The sequence below is a fragment of the Labrus mixtus genome, chromosome 9 (assembly GCF_963584025.1).
Source record: "Labrus mixtus chromosome 9, fLabMix1.1, whole genome shotgun sequence".
In the NCBI taxonomy this organism is placed as follows: domain Eukaryota; kingdom Metazoa; phylum Chordata; class Actinopteri; order Labriformes; family Labridae; genus Labrus; species Labrus mixtus.
The window spans coordinates 10666732-10681474 of NC_083620.1; the positions used below are offsets into that span (position 1 = coordinate 10666732).

General features: G+C 38.7%; 1 protein-coding gene across 3 annotated transcripts in view; it reads right to left on the minus strand.

The window, feature by feature from the left end:
- dscamb (Down syndrome cell adhesion molecule b) overlaps positions 1-14743 on the minus strand; it is a 108042-nt gene that overhangs the window by 30852 nt on the left and 62447 nt on the right. For all 3 annotated transcript variants that reach the window (XM_061046222.1, XM_061046220.1, XM_061046221.1), the window contains exons 4-10: positions 11018-11164; positions 9928-10206; positions 8063-8338; positions 6153-6449; positions 4904-5176; positions 2245-2523; positions 1861-1980 (exon numbers count right to left, since the gene is read on the minus strand). In XM_061046222.1, the coding sequence (XP_060902205.1) occupies positions 1861-1980; positions 2245-2523; positions 4904-5176; positions 6153-6449; positions 8063-8338; positions 9928-10206; positions 11018-11164 (1671 nt within the window). The remainder of the gene's footprint in view (positions 1-1860; positions 1981-2244; positions 2524-4903; positions 5177-6152; positions 6450-8062; positions 8339-9927; positions 10207-11017; positions 11165-14743) is intronic.

The window sequence follows — 14743 nt, forward strand, 5'->3', positions numbered from 1 at the left end:
AGAGAGAGGGGAAGATATGCTCTTCCTTGAATTATGGATTTTAGATATCCACGTGGTGCTAGTGGTTATGCCAATAGTAGCTGACCTTTACTTACCGTTCTATATCTCCAAGAGACACTCATCTGGCTCTAAGCAACTTTTGTTGAGGTGAAATGATGCCAGACAAATATTATCTGGACAGACTGCACTCTTGCCTATACAAATAAGAAAATGGCATCCCAAGCCATGCCTACCCTTGATACCATTTTTCCGAGGGAGTGGATTTCATTGTCTCTTGGCTTTGACTCATATCCTGTGCAGCAAAATATAATGCAACAGCTGGAAAGATGTGAAAATCTGAGGTAATAATATGTGACAAAGGCCCTCAAAAAGTAGAAAATCAACCTGCAGGCTGGTCCACTTCCTTATGGGTAGTTAAAGCTTTAGTTTAACTTTGATAATTGATGAGTAGAAACAGAAACAATCCCATCTCCACTTTGGTCAGGATGGGTCAGACATTACTAATCATGCATGAGGCCTTCTGTTTCCCATCCACACACAAACAAAAACAAACAGACATACACACACACACACGGTTCCAATCAAAGGGTGAAAACCAGATCTGATTCTTTCTCAATGCTTTGATCATGGTGCCTAGCAAGGACACACACACACACACACACACACACACACACACACACACACACACACACTAATGCTCAAGCACCACTCTTCATAGGTTGTTGTCCCTCTGTTGGTGAAGCTTTCATCCCAGGTTATATGGATGATGGAGCAAACACCTGGGGCCCCTCTTCATCTACCCTGTTCGAGTGGCTGAACGCACCTGCCGCCTCCCTCCCTGTTTGTCTGTCTGCTAACACTCCACGTCTGCCTCTGTGTATCTGTCTTCTGTCTGCTTTTTTGTCTTTTCCTACCTGATGATTCTCTAATGATGCAGGTGGAAACCCTGTGAGCCCCAAGGCCATGTTGACAGTACAGATGGCCGTGTGCCTGTTTGTACATCAAACACATATACATTGACGTTGGGTAAAGCAAATGGAACCCACTCACCCTTAAGAACACAACTTCTGCCATACCAGCTGTGTACAGCACTTACTTTCACAATAACCACACCTGCTTTAAGATACACAACCTGAGACCAAGCTGTGGCCCAATGAAAACTGCACTCTAGTTTGCATAATATCCATCGAAAAATATAACTAATGCAGATTTATTTTTTCTCAATATTTGGTATATTGTAGTATGACTAAAAAAATATATTTTCACACAATTATTAATTTCCCATTCATAGCTACAGCAAGAATCCATGGATACAACTTCAACTTAAAAAAAGAGAACACAAGATTGGAGTTACAAAAATCTTAATGCTGTAAACTTATACTGTACATATATTGTGTTTATGTAGCCTACTGAATGTGATGCACATTGTTCATAAAGCAATACAATCAACTGAACTCTTGATTCTGTGTTCACACCATTTGGAATGGACAATCAATCAATCGATCTTTATTTGTGTAGCGCCAAGTCATAAAAAATGTTAGCTCAAGACACTTCACAAAAGAGCAGCTAAAAATCCTTACTCTGTTATATTATCTAGAGACCCACAGTAGAGATTGAAGGGATCGCCTTGTCTGAGGAAGGTTAAAGATGTCGCAAATTATAGCATTTTTTTAAAGTCTGACTTCTCTTGAATATGAAAAACAGATCAAAGTTCTAAATTCAAGCTCACAAACACCAAAGCGGGCATTATTGTTATGGATGCTCTGTTTACACCAACCTGAAATGTGTAATTAGAATGGCTGTGAGCCTTTTATATCGGCTATTCAAATGAATGGGTAATGCATGCTGTGCTTAATGTACCTTTGGAGTGTTCCCATACAATGGTAGGGGGTGGGTAGCCTTCTGCTGAGCAGTTCAGAGTCACCGTCTTCCCATAGATCCCATCTTGATCCTCAGGTTGAACCACAAACTGAGGAGGAACTATACACACAGATTAAACAAAAGTAACAGTTGAGGCATGGCATGTTCTTGGGGGTCTTTAATATGTGGTCACCTATTAGTGCAGGTTTTAATTTTAGTCAAACTCTACATTGGATTTTGCCTGGATCAGGGCAGAGGACACCCAGAAGTTAAGTGTGGTACTGCAGTGATTGATTAAAATAAAAACCTGTTTACATATTACAGACTGTAATGAGTCCTCTAGATGCCATAAGTTATATTATCTGTTCCTGTGTGCTTTCTCACCTCTAACAATGAGTTGACTCTGGTGCTCCACAGCTGCAGCCTCATTGCGGGCGATGCAGGTGTAGTTACCATTGTGGTCCGGTGTCAGGTTGGAGATTCGCAGGGAGCTGGTGAAGTCGATGTTGTCTACAGTCACTCCCAGGCTGGCTGGTATTGGCCTTCCATCTTTCTGCCAGGTGATGTCCAGGGGTCTGTCGCCTGACATGACCACGCAGGGGATGAATACACGTTGACCAATGGTGAAACGCTGGAACTCAAAGGGCTGAATGTAGGGAGGGACTGCAGACAGGGAGGAAAGGAGTGAAAGAGACACTCTGTCATATTCTGAGAGTAATCCTACAATCTTCTAACAGTCTTGCTTTAAAGAGCTCACTAAAAGAACATACAAAGACTTGCATAATACAGCATTCTGCAATATTTGCTACAGTCATTCTCAGACTGGAACATGGTGTACTTTCAACACAAGGAGCTACAAGAGCACAAAGATCAGAACAGAAAAATTACTTGTGAGTGAATCATTCAGCTTGCCTGGAAAAAAAAAACAAGGGAACCTGGACTTTTACCATTAATAGTGCTAATTATTTATTAATCTAATATCTCTACCGATCTGAAACACCGATTACAGGAATAGCTCTTATAGTAAAAAAAAATCAAGTGTTTAAAGTCAGTCTGATTAAATAATACAACACAGTTATAAAATAAGATCTATTTAAATTGCCTGAGCTCTATTCACTGGGAAACCTCCAGACGTCACGCAACTCATTTTTGTTTGAGTGTCCAGTGAGTTCAAATAACACTGAAATAAGCAGCACTTTAGCACCTTATTTAATTCACAACAAAGTGGAGATAATGGACTCCTGGGATCCCCAAAGACACTCCCGCATTTTAAGCATGAGCAGAGTAAATTAACAAATGCACTCCCTCACTATAGCACCTCTGGGAAGTATTGCTTTATATCATCACTCTCTCTTTAGCCCGCACTTTCTCTTCCCTTCTAGTTCCCTTGCTCCAAAGGAAAGTGTGACAACAACTTAGCATTTTGTTCAGCTGAAAGGAAATGGTTAAATTAGGAAACCCTTCATAGTATAACTGATTACAGTTATAAGATCTCAGTGGAGATCAGTCATTAGCTCTGTTCTATCAACTGAGGTACCCTGAGGTATTCAGGAATATAAAGTGAATTAATTTATGAGAAATAGTATAATAAGGATGCATGCCTTTCTCTGTGATTGTATTTCTGTTTATCTTCAGATAGGTTTTATTCCATTTAGACTATTACGATGCAAAAGTAGACAGAGGGAAATAAATGAAGTGCCTCAGAAATATATTACATTTTAAATCTAACTTAGCTTATCAGGTTACAAAATATGAGGCAGCTAGCATTAAACACTTTCTTGTTGTCACACAAACTTGGTTATGGTTAGGTATGGTAGTTCAAGATTTAGCCTACCAGCACCTTAAAGTAGATTAATGTTAGCGAAGCCTAGCATAAAGATTAAGAACAAAGAAGTAAAGCTAGCCAGTCTCTGTACACCATGACAAATAATAATCTTGCTAATCAATTGTTAAAATGATTTAATTAGCCTAATAGTTAACTTTATTCATGTTTTTGTGTGGGGTTAAAAAGATGTATTTAGAGGTTCTTTGAATAGTTCTGGTATGAGGAGTAATAGACCTTAGAGAGGTACCAGACCATTATTTACTCAAAGCTAATAGGCTCCTTGCTTCAAATTTAAAGCAACATGTATTAATTTGTAGGAAGTCAGTTTGGTTCACTTTGGCGCAGACTGAAGGTCTCTGAGTGTAACTGCACTGTTGTAAAACACACACTGCTGTCATGCCTCCAGCACTACTCCACCTCACAGAGGAGGTGCATTTGTTGACCAGCAGAGGAGCGGTGTTGTGAGAGGCAAAAGATCCATGTTGACTGACAAGTTACCGTTTGCGCCAATATGAGGGTGTAAGGGAATATGGGGTAAGATGGTTTTATTAATTTATTTGTATGGAAGCCTGAGACACAACTTGGGTTAGTCGACTTTCCGCACTAGGTAAAGCTACTAAACACGAAAGAACAATGATACAGATAACAATACAGCCCAACTTCAAAATCTGTTATGTCCTCGTCGTTTTTTGTTTTGTTTTATGGTTTTATTTTTTGTCAAAGCGTCTTTGGGTTCCTAGAAAAGCGCTATAAAAAAACAATATATTATTATTATTATGATGAATAATATCTGCAGGGATGCACATGCTGCTTCTTGCTCCGTCACTCTCTTTTTCTCTTTTTAGCTTCATTTGTCACTTTCCTCTTCCTATTAGCTTCAGATTAGCTTTTAGCCTAAGCCATTGCACCAAGCAGTAAAGAGATGATCTAACTGGCTAGTGCTGTAAATCCTTAAGCACTTCTTCCTAGAGAACCTTGGCCTACTGCAACTTACACGGTGCTATGAGCAGGTGACCACGGCAATTTGTGGAAATAAGAAACACTTTTCTGCCTCTTGAAAGTTGTTGTACTTTGAAAATACTATTGTAAGATTTTAAAGAAACGTAGTGTTGTTTTAGGCAGATATGAGAATGGTATAGAGTTACTAATCTAACCCTCAGAAAGAAAACATTAAATCAAATCATCGCTCAAATTAAACAAAATCCACATGGGACTCACCTCTCACGCGAAGATGGACACTCTGGGAATCCATCTTGTTGGGTTGGACCATCACTTTGCAGTTATACTCGCCAGCGTCAACCTGCTGCACGTTTGTCAGCTTCAGTGTGCCATTGTTTTCAAACGCTCGCTGTCGGTGATTGAAGGGTAGCAGTGCAGAGTTTTTGTACCACTTTATCGAGTAGTAAGGGTAGCCAATCACACGGCAGTGAATAAAAGCATCCCGTCCAGCAATTGCTGTGATGTTTTTCATTGGACGAATGCTGGCGCGGCCTAAAAGGGGACAGAAAATGAGAGGGAGACCCTCTATAAAGATATTCCATGGATGGGGACATCGAGTGAATGGTGCTTTGTTTTTGGTGTTGTAAAAAGACATCGAACTACACTTTCCAAGTATGTTTAGACTTTGTAAAAGAACAGAGTACATTTCTCTCTGTAGCTTCACATATGGTACCTGCCTCCAAAATATTTAAGTCAATTGTCTTATGAATCATATCTTGTTTTTTTTAGTAGGAGGCAAATAATGAGAAGCACATTAAAGTTGACATCCCACATCAAGGAAAATGGATAATTTAAATGGCACTTTATTTCTAATTCTAATTCTAACTCTGCTTACTCACATAACACTAATTTATTGTCTCATGAATGGAAACAGAGTAATCCATTTAACATCAGATTGTAAGGAGCTATATCGGCTGCTTGAGAAAACACACATAGACACAGACACACATTTACACTCACTCACTTACACACACACACACATACAAGCTAACCATAGATTCAATTTATTCATTCACACAGAAGAAATATGTTTTTCTTCTGGCTATTTACACCCCTTTTTGGAAGTCCATATCTATGAACCCTTAAGCTTAGCAAACCAGGGTGATTCATTCATTTAAAAATAAAGCTATGTAGGAAAATCATATAATAAAAATATATAATCATATAATAAATAATTTGGAGTATAAATTTTAAAGCTTCAATTTTAAAAACATACAGACTTTAACACACAACCACACACAAAGGGTGCCAGAAAATAAACTTTAAAGAAAGAGCACATAAAATTTAAGAGTATCCTAACAACAAGCATATTTAGTAAATCCTCAAACCCCCCCAAAATCCACCTGTACTCATGTAGGCCTACTTTAAATTCAAAATAGCCGGCTGAACACAGAGACAGAGATACAGAGATAAATAGACTGACAGATATGTGTATTGTTGTTCTTGGAGGAGCTGTTTTGACAAGCACCTCTTACGTTTATTCGAGCCTGGTGGTACACGACCCCGGCCGAGTTGCTGCACGTGCACCGATACAACCCGCCGTCCTGCACCTGGGTGTGTGTGACATTGAGCTGGCTGACCACGTGCCCCTCATGAGTTTCGTAGTGTCCCAGGTGGTGGTGGCTGTCTTTGATGACGGGGTCGTCGTCCAGGGTCCAGGAGCACCTAGGAGGGGGCGTACCCTTGACATTGCAGACCAGGAAAACGGGCTCATTTGGGTTGACCACCTTCTCACTGAAGGAAGACAGGATCTTTGGAGTACCATCTGTGGTGGGGTACAGGGTGGAAAAGGATAGGGGAAGAAATTAAGATGAATATACAAGCTACAAAACATAAAAATGACTTACAAAAAGTTTTCAAAGGTAGCTGCAGTAAAGCAGCAGACTATTATCAAACTGCAGAATACCTGTTTGTCTCAAACCGACTACATCGTTATGTACAGGAAATAAAAAATCTTCTAATTACTTTGGTATAAGGATTATTTACATATGTGTTGTTCTACTCACAACAAAGAAAAATATTTAGTTGCATGATCAGTTGGGATGTTTAGTCAGTGATGTTTATAACTCCGTCTTTATGGATATGGGAACAGAACGAGTAATTGATGTTTTATCACTCAGAATATTTTTTAAAGATCAAAGAAAAAAAATGAACCTGAAATCCCTCAAAGCTATAAATAAATAATAAATCACTCAATAAGTGAAGTGGCATCTACACAGGATCAGGGCTTTGGATATCTCACCCATTATCACAGAAAAAAAGTAATTTGAGTAAACAACACTGTTTAATCAAAAAAAAAATCAAGGAGTAATGTTTACATGTCATTAGCATTTATCAAATGTAAATTCATGTCCAACAGAAGTTACCTTTATATATAGAGAGACCGGTGTACTGACTGTATGCTACATGTATGACTGTTATTACTGTAAGCATTAAGATGTGTGTATGTGTGTGAGAGTATTTGTGTGTAATTTTATGTGTCTGCATATGTACGTGTTTTATTTTGGTTTACTTACTGTCTCGTATGTCTTGTTTGATTTCTACTTGTATCTTTGATCTGTTTTGTTGTTTTATTGATCATTTTGATGTTTGGGTTACTGCCCTATTTCTGTTTGTCCAACTTTGAAAATGCTAATAAAAAAGAATGGGGGAAAGAAAAAAAAGAGACCGGTGTACTGAGTTTGTCAGATCCTTGTTCTGACAAGTTAATCAAACATTTTTAAGAATTATTGTTTATACTTACTATTAAATTGATGAAATGATTCATATTAAATTAAGGGAAATGAATAGCTTTAGGGATTTGCTTTTACAGGTAACAACTTTCTTTTTAATGTAGGTACAGTGTATACCTGCCGAGGCCAGGAGATTTATTTTAAAACATTTCTTACGGCGGCAGGATAAGTGGTCAGATCACTAATCTCCACAAAAAAACACATCATCTCACCCAATTGATACATCATTCAACAGACTGATTGTTTGTGAAAAGATACATTTTTGTCGTCAGCAGTTTTTCCTGATTCCTGGTTCACTAGTTTCAATTATAAACAGAGTCTTCCGGAGTTCCAGTTTTAAAATGTCTATGTGTGCCTGCTGCTGCTCTCTGATAATGTAGATCTGATCCACATGATTGTACAGTAGATTAGCAATATCTTTTTACAGCTCCCTGGCCACTGCCAAGGTAAGCTAGTGCATTCAAGTCTGCGTGTGTGTTTGTGTATTTTTGTATGTAGTAATGACTGATAGAAGACAGTCACAACAGGATGCCATTAACGCATTGATCTACAAGACCTACATTTGTTTCCACTGACTGATTTTGAATACGACAGCTGTTAAAGTGTAGCCATTGCCTATACTCCACCATATATTCACACATTTTACCTTCTAGGATGACCTGCACAAAGTCCTGTGCTGACATCTTGCCCTTTCTGGCGAAGCATTGGTAAGCCCCTCCGTCACTCTTGGACATTCCCTCCATGATCAGGTTCTCTCGGTTAAGCCCAGTGAAACGGACATTGTTGCCAGGGTAGATGATCTCTCCATTGCGGTACCATGACAGCTCATACTCGTCTGAGCCACTCACGCTACAAGACAGAGACACCTTGCTACCAACACTGCCTTTCACCTTCCGAGGGCTGACCACTGCTTTCAAGGGCTCTGAGCACACAAACATGAGAAATCATATTTAGTTGTCTTCATTATATGTTTGAAATGACAGAAAGAGAATGTGAGATCATTGGGAAAGTTCAGGTGTGTTTTCAGCAACATGGCAACACAAAGAAGGAGGAATAGACTGGACAGTTTTCATTCGATTAAAGATAGCACAGAGTCGTCATGAGTAGTCAATGGCAGAAATAATGATCAATTATAATCATATTTTGAATTAATATTTATTATATGATATGTGTAATATAATGTTTTTTATTGGGTGTTTTTTTTCTGCACATCAAGCTGGTGTCTGCAATATGACAAATATTACTCGGTTGTGAACATCCAGTGTTTCCCACACAAAGACTTTTCCTAGGCGTAACAACCAGATGTATTAAGTGTATTAAGTCAATAGGCCTATGTTTATTTATTCATTTGTATATTCAGAGAGACAACGCAATGAATCAATTAGAGCATGCTGTCTGCTCGCTCTCCCCCTCCTGCTCATGTTCACAGTGACTGACACACACACACACACACACACACACACACACACACACACACACACACACACTGTGCAGAAAAGCTTTCTTTTTAATTCCCTTCTGTAAATATTCTGTTAAATGTCAACTCATGCTGTTGTTTAGGAAGTTGAGCTGATTGCACCTGATGTAATTCTGTAGTGTTACAATTGTTTTTACATTGTTTTTTTTATGCCACTTAATTAAACACAACACCAAGCGTCCCCCTCACACGACTCAGATGCCGTATAAAAAGATCCCGGTTGGCATTGAATTAAAACTCAAGTTGTGTTTTAAGATTTAAAACACAGAGTGCACAGAACAGACACACAGCAAGTAAGAATCAAAAAGAGATTGGGCAGGATGGTATGAAGAGAGTTGCATGGAGTGCATGTGTGTGGAGAGAGAGAACTGGAGCAAGGTGAACAGATTCAATATAAAAAAATAAATAAAGCAGATTATTTAGTGGGATTCATTTAATATGGTAAAAAATAACCTACTTAATTATTCCTGTGTTACACATTTTTGCAAATATTTGGCATATGCAGCATTCTTAAATATTTACTTGCCAGATGTAACAAGAAATTTTATGAATTCATTGAAAGAAAATGAATGTTTTTGTTTATTTCAGGTTGAAGTGACTTGGGGAAAGACATAAGGGTCTAGCTGCTACTAGCATTTAATTAGTTTCAGGCTGAAGCTTCTCTATTTTTTAGGTAAACACCTTTTTTAAAATAGTATTTCTGGTTAAATGTGTGAATCAGACTTCGTCTTATTTATTTCACATTCATTTTTCTCAAAGTTACAAAAGTTGTATACTATGTTCTTACAAATAAAGGACGTCAAGTTAAAATTTTATTATGTTATGCAATGTTTTGAAAGGGCACTGTGAATTTAACTTATCTTAAAAGCCAGGGTTAGGGGGCCTCAACTTCGGATGGGGACAGCCCTGTTACTGAGCGGTAATGTTTACTTACTGCAAATGACAAACATACAGGATAGAAAAGCAGAAGAAGAAGAAGAAGAAGAAGAAGAAGAAGAAGAAAGAAGATTCCCTCCATTGTGAAAAAGACTTACGTTTGACATACAGACGTCCCATGACCTCAGCGTTGCCATAACTGTTCCATACTTCACAAACATACGTCCCAGAGTCGCTGGGCTGGGTGCTCTCTATAAGCAATCCTGTGATGGTCTGGCGGAAGCGACTGTCAGGCTCTAAAGGGCTGTTGTCCTTCAACCAGCGATATTTGGGTGTTGGGTAGCCTGAAGCCTTGCATGACAGCTCCACCCGATGATTTATCATCACATCGCGGTGGTCAAAGCCATCTAAGATGCCTGGCTCAGCATTGGTGGGGTCTGGAAGGAGCAGAGGATTTCACTTTTATTAGTGGAGAGCGTTTCTTGGCGCTTGAAAGTACATTCCAATATTGAGTCAGTATCAGTTCACTATACTGTATATTTTGTTACTGCTTGTTCCTGAATTTCTTTAGGATCATTATTGTCTCCAACGATGAAGTCTGCGAGAGAACTTTGATCAATCATTTGTTCTCATCAGTTTATCCATATACATTTACATTTACACATATACATACACAGTCCCTTAATTAATGGGGGATAACATCTTTATGATTTAAATAGTTTTTGCTGTGTGCAGTTTTAAAAAACACAATACACTAGAAACTGACGATAGACAGGAAATGCAGTGAAGATAGAGAGGAACAAGGCACCTGTTTAGCTAAGTCAGTAAAGCAGGCACCCCATATACAGTCCTCGATGCATTGGTCAGAAATTCAACTCCCTCTTTGATGCATTTGTACCCCATTCCTGTATCTCCTCAGATGTCCCATCAATAAAGGCAAAAAAGCCCCAAAATAAAAAAAAATAAAAAAATTAGAGAGGAGATGATATCCAGCTTACTTGGAATCAAACTCAGGCTGTTAAAACAAGTTCTTAGCTGTAAAAGGTACAGACGTGGTAGCAGATGATCAACAAGTGTCATTCTCCACCGCAGGTATCCACCACAATGTCTTCATTTATTTATGTCCAGTTGCCCTTTTTAATGTTTCCATCTGTGTCAGTATATAGTCTTAACTCTAGGTGAAGACTAGAATAAATGTATAGTTTCTGCAATGATTTTGATATCACCTTGGAAGGAAGGAATACTGACCTGACACAATGAGACGCGCACTATTGCTCTGACGGGTTTCGCCAGTGTAGCGGTGGCGTGTGGTGCAGCGGTAGTTATTCAACCCATCTTCAGGCAGGACGTCCAGAATATACAAGGCTCCTGTGGATGTGATGAGATATCTTTGTCCTGAAAAGAGGGAAAATAGAAACAAAATCAATTAAATCTTGAAAGAAAGGCATAGACTAGCATAGAAATGAGTGTCTGTAGGTGGGGAATTGAAACTCAAAGTACCATGGGGGAAGATCATGTCAAAAGCTGTTGAAAAAAGCCATATATAGAGATTTGTTGTCTTCACTTCATATTGATGGACATGCTAAGGCAGAGGCAGCCCATAAGGCCAAAGCAGAACCAGCTTTTGACAGCTACAGGTTATAACAGGTCACAAAGAAATATATTGTACAGGGAAGTCTGAAGTGAAAGAAGATACCGCAGTGCGCAAAATAAAAATAGTGAAGTGGAACAGCATACAGAGCAATATCGTTTGAAATATTCAGAATTTTATGACATTTTTTTGCTTTCGATTACCTGAGCTAAGCAGGTTGCTAAAACAAAGAACTTAATTACAACAATTTAGTTTGGGAAATTTCATGTTTCAAGAGGTTCTAATTTCTTCTTGTGCAACATTTGATTAACAGTTACACAAATTTAATACGGCAATTTGGCACAAGAGAAAACAATTAACAGGGAAAATTAAACCAAAGCAAAATAAGGCTTTGTGCTTACTGTGATTATTAAATTAAAAAAACAAACGTCTGTGAAAGTTTCATCCTGAACATTAAATAGATGGCAGGGAATCTGCAGCTCTGAAGGTCTTAAACTTTTGATTGTGTGCAGAAACCTGATGGTAAATGGACCTGAGCTTGTTTGGCGCTTTTCTAGTCTTCTGACTCCTCAAAGCGAGTTTACATCGAAAGTCACACCTACCCATTCACACACTGATGGCAGTGGTTGCTATTTAAAGGGGCCACGACATAGCAGCGGGAGCAATTTCGGGTTAAGTGTCTTGCCCAAGGACACATCGGACATGTGGCTGCAGGAGCTGGGGATCAAACCCCAAACTTCTGGTTGAAAGGCAACCGACTCAACCGACTGAGCCACAGCCGCCCCCAGATGAAAAATGACCACAAAATGAGAAATTTGAAGGCACCAATTCTGTTACAGTGCAGACATTCCCAATGTTTTTGTATTATTGGATTTTGATTGCATTCTGTGTCTGAAGGCAGTCATATCATCAATCTGTTCAAATGTAGAACAGACTGGGAGGTGTGGGAGCCAGCTAAAGCAGACTAGTATGAGTAATTTTTTTAGGTTGAACATTGGAAGCTTTGAGTTTTCTCTAAAGAAACATGACATGTATGATGTGTTTATTATTTTTATTTTTTTTACTTTTGTGATAAGAAGCGTACAAAAGTTTCATAGGTGTTTTCTTAGTCAAAATGGTCTTTAAAATAGAGATCTCATGCTTCTATGAAACATCTATGTACAAGCAGGTGCAGAGCTTCATTTATTTTATTTTATTTTGTTCCCGGGTTAACAACTTAGATTCCCCTCCCATAGTTCATGTAACAGCAACCCCTACAGTTAAGAGAATAACTGTATTTCACATTACAGCAGTGTTTTTCTTTCAGTTTCCATCTCACCCCACAGATTTGTTTGAATAATAGTGAGGTCCAAACCAATTAGCTGAACAAATATTAATGAGAAGTAACTTCAAAGACATTTTCTTCAAATATTAGATTGTACACTTATGTTAACATCACATCACTACATATTTTAAAATTCCACAAGGGACTAATATGCTTGAAAGATGCAAAGCATGCTTAATATGCTTAAGTTTTGTAGGCATTTTTATGGTTATACATGCACAGAATAATCAACCTTTGGGTTTAAGCAATCAGGGGTAATACAGAGAGAAGCGGGAGAAGAAAGAAAATATTGCACTGCTATTGTAGGCATTGACCTAGATAGAACCGACAACAGATTCCATGGATCTGATGTCCTGAAGGGTTTACTGGTTCGCATACAGGGCTGTTAGATGGGCAACCAGCAAGTGGAATCTATAAAGAGACGGTGTTTGTTTGTGTGTGCATGTATGTGTGTGTGTGTGTGTGTGTGCGCGCAAGTGTGTGCCTGCGTATATGTACATATATGTGTGTGCAGACGCCGGCAGCCATGCATGCGTGCTCTAATGCGAGACGATTGGTGGGAGGAAATCTTCTCAGAGGTTGAGGAGGCCAGATACAGAAAAAAAGCATTAGTGTTTATGAGTATAACCTTGCTTTTAAGCTATATCACACCTGTTCTGTACACATCTGCACACAGAGGAGACATGGCCGGTTTGATCATTCCCTGTACTCTTTGTATGACTTTGTGTTCAGAAGTCTTTATTAAAGCCTCTTGTAATTGTTAAAATGAAATGACTTTGTTGTTACTGATCGCAAGTAGCAAAAATGTGAACAAAATAGCAAGAAAAGACTGGGATAATGTATCTTTTAAAAAGTTGATACATTCAAGAATGAGATATCATTCAAACAAAAAAACAAAATTCAGACATCTCCTCCAACGCTGTCCACTCCAGATACACTGCCTCTTTCCCATTTTTGTCTCCTCCCCTCAGGCTTCTCCATTTTGATTCTGTACTGGTCCTCTGTAATCACACTGTGGAATCCATCTTGAGTGAGACAAAATGGTATTTCACTCCAGCTGCTATGAGCTGCTGCAATTTTGTCTTTGAGCACCTCAATGCTCCTCCAATGCCTTTTAAGACGCCAGAGCTCAGTTAGTGTGTTATGACAGAATGAAGTGCAGGCATAGGGGGTGGTACGGTGGGGAGGCGATTCAAAATAAGATCCTTTGTATTGTATTGTATTGTATTCTATTATATCGTTTTCTCTGTGACCTGCTTCCTTAAATTATACTGCTTTGTCTTTATCTCACTGCATAATCATTTAAGAGTAATTTCAGTCTAAAATGCAGGTATGTCATAAAAGAAACTTTGCACAATGAGCTTTAGTAGGAGTTGTAAACTAGTAGGTGTGTAAAGCATTCAAATTGCTATAGTTTAATTAAGTCAGTAATTAAGGCCTCACTTCCCAGATGCATTTGAAAGCCCCTGGACAGAGATTTCTGTGTTAATAACGGAGAGTTGAGCCTTTCCCTGCATTCATTCACAGGCACAGCTGCTGTAAAGTGAAAAAGTGATCCACTCCACCAGACACACTTTATCTAATCATCCCCACTTTGCCAGAGACAGAATCTAATACGAACAGCAGGCTCTCACTCTCAGCAGGCTAAATAAGCCTCGACGTACAGATGAGCTAGTGTCACAGCATCCCCACTGCTAACAGACGCTCTGAAGACACTGTGATTGAAATGAACCAGGCTGGCTAGTTCATAGCTGACAATCATCAACTCAATAACAAGAGAAAATTAGTTATAAACTGCCAATATATTTATAACAATTGCAAATGTCAATTTGGTCGACAGTGGTTTATATTTCTTGAATTACCAATAATAAACCTAATTTAGGCCACCTGAACAAGAATGTGATGCTGATGCTAAACTGGAAGAAATCATTTAAAGAACTATGTAATAATACAGTTTAAATGTAATTGGCTGAAAATGTTGAGTGTAGAGAGCAGCGACTTGTATAAAGGGTGAGCTGGTGTGTAAGAGTTGTTATTGTTCAAAGAGGAAGGTGGGAGA